At 49.0% G+C, this 2,983-nt stretch overlaps 1 protein-coding gene across 1 annotated transcript in view; it reads left to right on the forward strand.

Annotated features, from left to right (window-relative positions):
* LOC122564210 (multidrug and toxin extrusion protein 1-like) overlaps positions 1-2,983 on the forward strand; it is a 74,769-nt gene that overhangs the window by 37,829 nt on the left and 33,957 nt on the right. Inside the window, exon 8 of the mRNA XM_043718906.1 lies at positions 284-497. Coding sequence (XP_043574841.1) covers positions 284-497 — 214 coding nt within the window. The remainder of the gene's footprint in view (positions 1-283; positions 498-2,983) is intronic.

The raw sequence follows: 2,983 nt of genomic DNA on the forward strand, positions 1-2,983 counted from the left end.
GGGTGTGGGTGGGATTAAGTTTGGTATTGGGACAGGGATGGCGGTCAGGTTGGGGTTGATGTTGATATGGGGATGGGGGTGGTGATGGAGTTGGGGTTGTTCACTGTCGCTGGAGGTACTGGGACAGTGTGTCTGGCCTTCCTGAGTTGGAAAGGAAGTGGGACACTTTCTGGGTTATACTGGTCTATTTAAAATACGGTCCTGACAAATTAAACTTTCACTGGGGGTGTGAACTGGGCTTTTGTTGACACTGCTTTTAACACATGGACTTGTTGTTATCCAGGGGCTCAGCTGCTGCCAATGTTGTCTCTCAGTACTGTCAAGTCATCCTCCTATTTGTATACATTCGATGGAAAAAGTTATACATTGGAACATGGGCAGGTAAGTTACAGTCCAAGTATATTCCTAGAAATACTATTTTAAACTTATTTCTCTCTTCATCTTTTCTTCGGAGTTTCAGAAGGTGTTTGATAAGGTACCACATATTTGGCTACTTAGTAAGATAAAGTGTAAAGTTTTCACAGCTCTGCTCTCTTGTTAGAGAGTGACAGCTTTAACCTGAGGGTCACCATGCCTCAGGCGAGGAGGAAGATTGAGGACAGTCCTTCATGGTCACCTCAGCCTGTGCAGGAATTGAACCCTCGCTGCTGGTGTCACTCTGTACTGCAAACCAGCCACCCAAGCTAAACTGACTCCCACTTAGTCAGATAAGAGGCTGTAGCAAAAGGAAATAAAGCATTGCAGATTAGGGCGAACTAAAACAAGGAAAAACAGAAGAAACTCAGCAGGGAAGTCAAGGCTTAGTCGTAAAGTATATTCAACATTGAGATTTTTAATCAGTAAGGAGAATAAGGGTTACAGGACAAAGGGAAGGTAGTGAAGTTGACGATTACCAGTTCAGTCCCTGAGCATATTGAATGGTGGAACAGAACCAATGGGTAAAATGGTCTAATCTGCAGTCTAATCCCCACCCCTCCAACCACAACAAGGACAGAGCCTCCCTGGTCCTCATCTTCCACCCCACCAACCTCCACATACATCGCATCATCCTCCGTCATTTCCACCACCTACAAACCACCAGAGATATCTTTCCCTCCCCACCCCATCCGCTTTCCGTAATGACCATTCCCTCCGTGACCAACTGGTCAGGTCCACGCTCCCTAACAGCCCACCCTCCCCTCCCGGCACCTTCCCCTGCCACCACAGGAATTGCAAAACCTGCGCCCACACCTCTCCCCTCACCTCTGTCCAAGGTCCCAAAGGAGCCTTCCACATCCATCAAAGTTTCACCTGCACTTTATACTTGTCGTTTACTATATCCATTGCTCCCGATGCGGTCTCCTCTACATTGAGAAGAGAGGATGCTAACTCGCAGAGCACTTCAGGGAGCATCTCCAGGACACCCGCACCAATCAACCCCCACCCCCCTGTGGCCGACCATTTCACCTCCCCCTCCCACTCTGCCGAGGACATGCATGTCCTGGGCCTCCTCCACTGCTACTGTTCTTTGACCAGGCAGGTAACTAGAGGCTGCCCCCCTGGTCTAAAGATTGACAGTTAACTGATCCTCCAAGCCAACAATGTCCACCTAATCAGTATCTCTTCTCATGCTGTATAAACTGATCTTCCTTCAGCAAGTCAGTTTCCTTTGTCTACATCCATGAGGGCAAGACAAAAAGCTTCAATTCTGTCTCTACTTTACATGGCCCTTTCTCCAGTTGAGAAACACGCAGCTGATATGTTTATAGGTCTTCAGTTTTGTCAATACTAAGGCACCCATTCCAAAATGCAGAAGGGAAGTGCCAATAATTTGATTGGCATTCACTTAGTGACACTTCATGGTGACATGGCTCTGACCCAAATATTAAGCTGAACTGAGAGGGCTGAATGAGGTTTCCCTACATCAGCTAATTATTCTGAGATATTTCTGGCTTGATTTTCCTATTGGAGGTGGGAATCGGGAATAAAGCTTGATTCTGAATGGTTGACCTGCCTGTGATGCCAGATTTTCTATAAAACCTCAATCTCCCCAGTATGAGGTTTTTAAGACCTTAGAGATAGCTCTGCATCCATCTTATGTGATCACTGTGGGATTAAAGAGAATGAGCCACTCTTCACGTTCAAAGTTACCAGGGCAAATGGAGAGTTGAGTCCCAAGAGAGGGTATGGAAAGGCTGGTTATTGGATTACTGCTTGATGCTTTCCTTGTGCAAAACTTCCCTAATTTTTGTCTAAAATCACACTGTGCATTGAATCTCTAAATTCAGCCCAACCCAACCTTCCAAAGAACCACCCACCTGAACCCATCACATAGCCCTGCATTTCTCATGGCTAAGGAGGAGAAAGTGAGGTCTGCAGATGCTGGAGATCAGAGCTGAAAATGTGTTGCTGGAACAGCACAGCATGTCAGGCAGCATCCAGGGAACAGGAGAATCGACGTTTCGGGCATAAGCCCTTCCTCAGAAATGAGGAAAGTGTGTCCTCCTCCTACTGCCCCCTTGACCATGACCCCACCCCCCACCACCAAACCATCATCTCCCAGACCGTCCATAACCTCATCATCTCAGGGGATCTCCCATCCACCGCCTCCAACCTCATAGTCCCACAACCCCGCACCGCCCGTTTCTACCTCCTGCCCAAAATCCACAAACCTGACTGCCCCGGACGACCCATCGTCTCAGCCTGCTCCTGCCCAACCGAACTCATCTCGGCATACCTCGACACGGTCCTGTCCCCATTAGTCCAAGAACCCCCCACCTACGTCCGTGACACCACCCACGCCCTCCACCTCCGCCAGGATTTCCGCTTCCCCGGTCCCCAACGCCTCATCTTCACCATGGACATCCAGTCCCTGTACACCTCCATCCCCCATCACGAAGGACTCAAAGCACTCCGCTTCTCCCTTTCCCGCCGTACCACCCAGTACCCTTCCACCGACACCCTCCTTCGACTGACCGAACTGGCCCTCACCCTGAACAACTTT

The sequence above is a fragment of the Chiloscyllium plagiosum genome, chromosome 28 (genome assembly GCF_004010195.1).
Source record: "Chiloscyllium plagiosum isolate BGI_BamShark_2017 chromosome 28, ASM401019v2, whole genome shotgun sequence".
In the NCBI taxonomy this organism is placed as follows: domain Eukaryota; kingdom Metazoa; phylum Chordata; class Chondrichthyes; order Orectolobiformes; family Hemiscylliidae; genus Chiloscyllium; species Chiloscyllium plagiosum.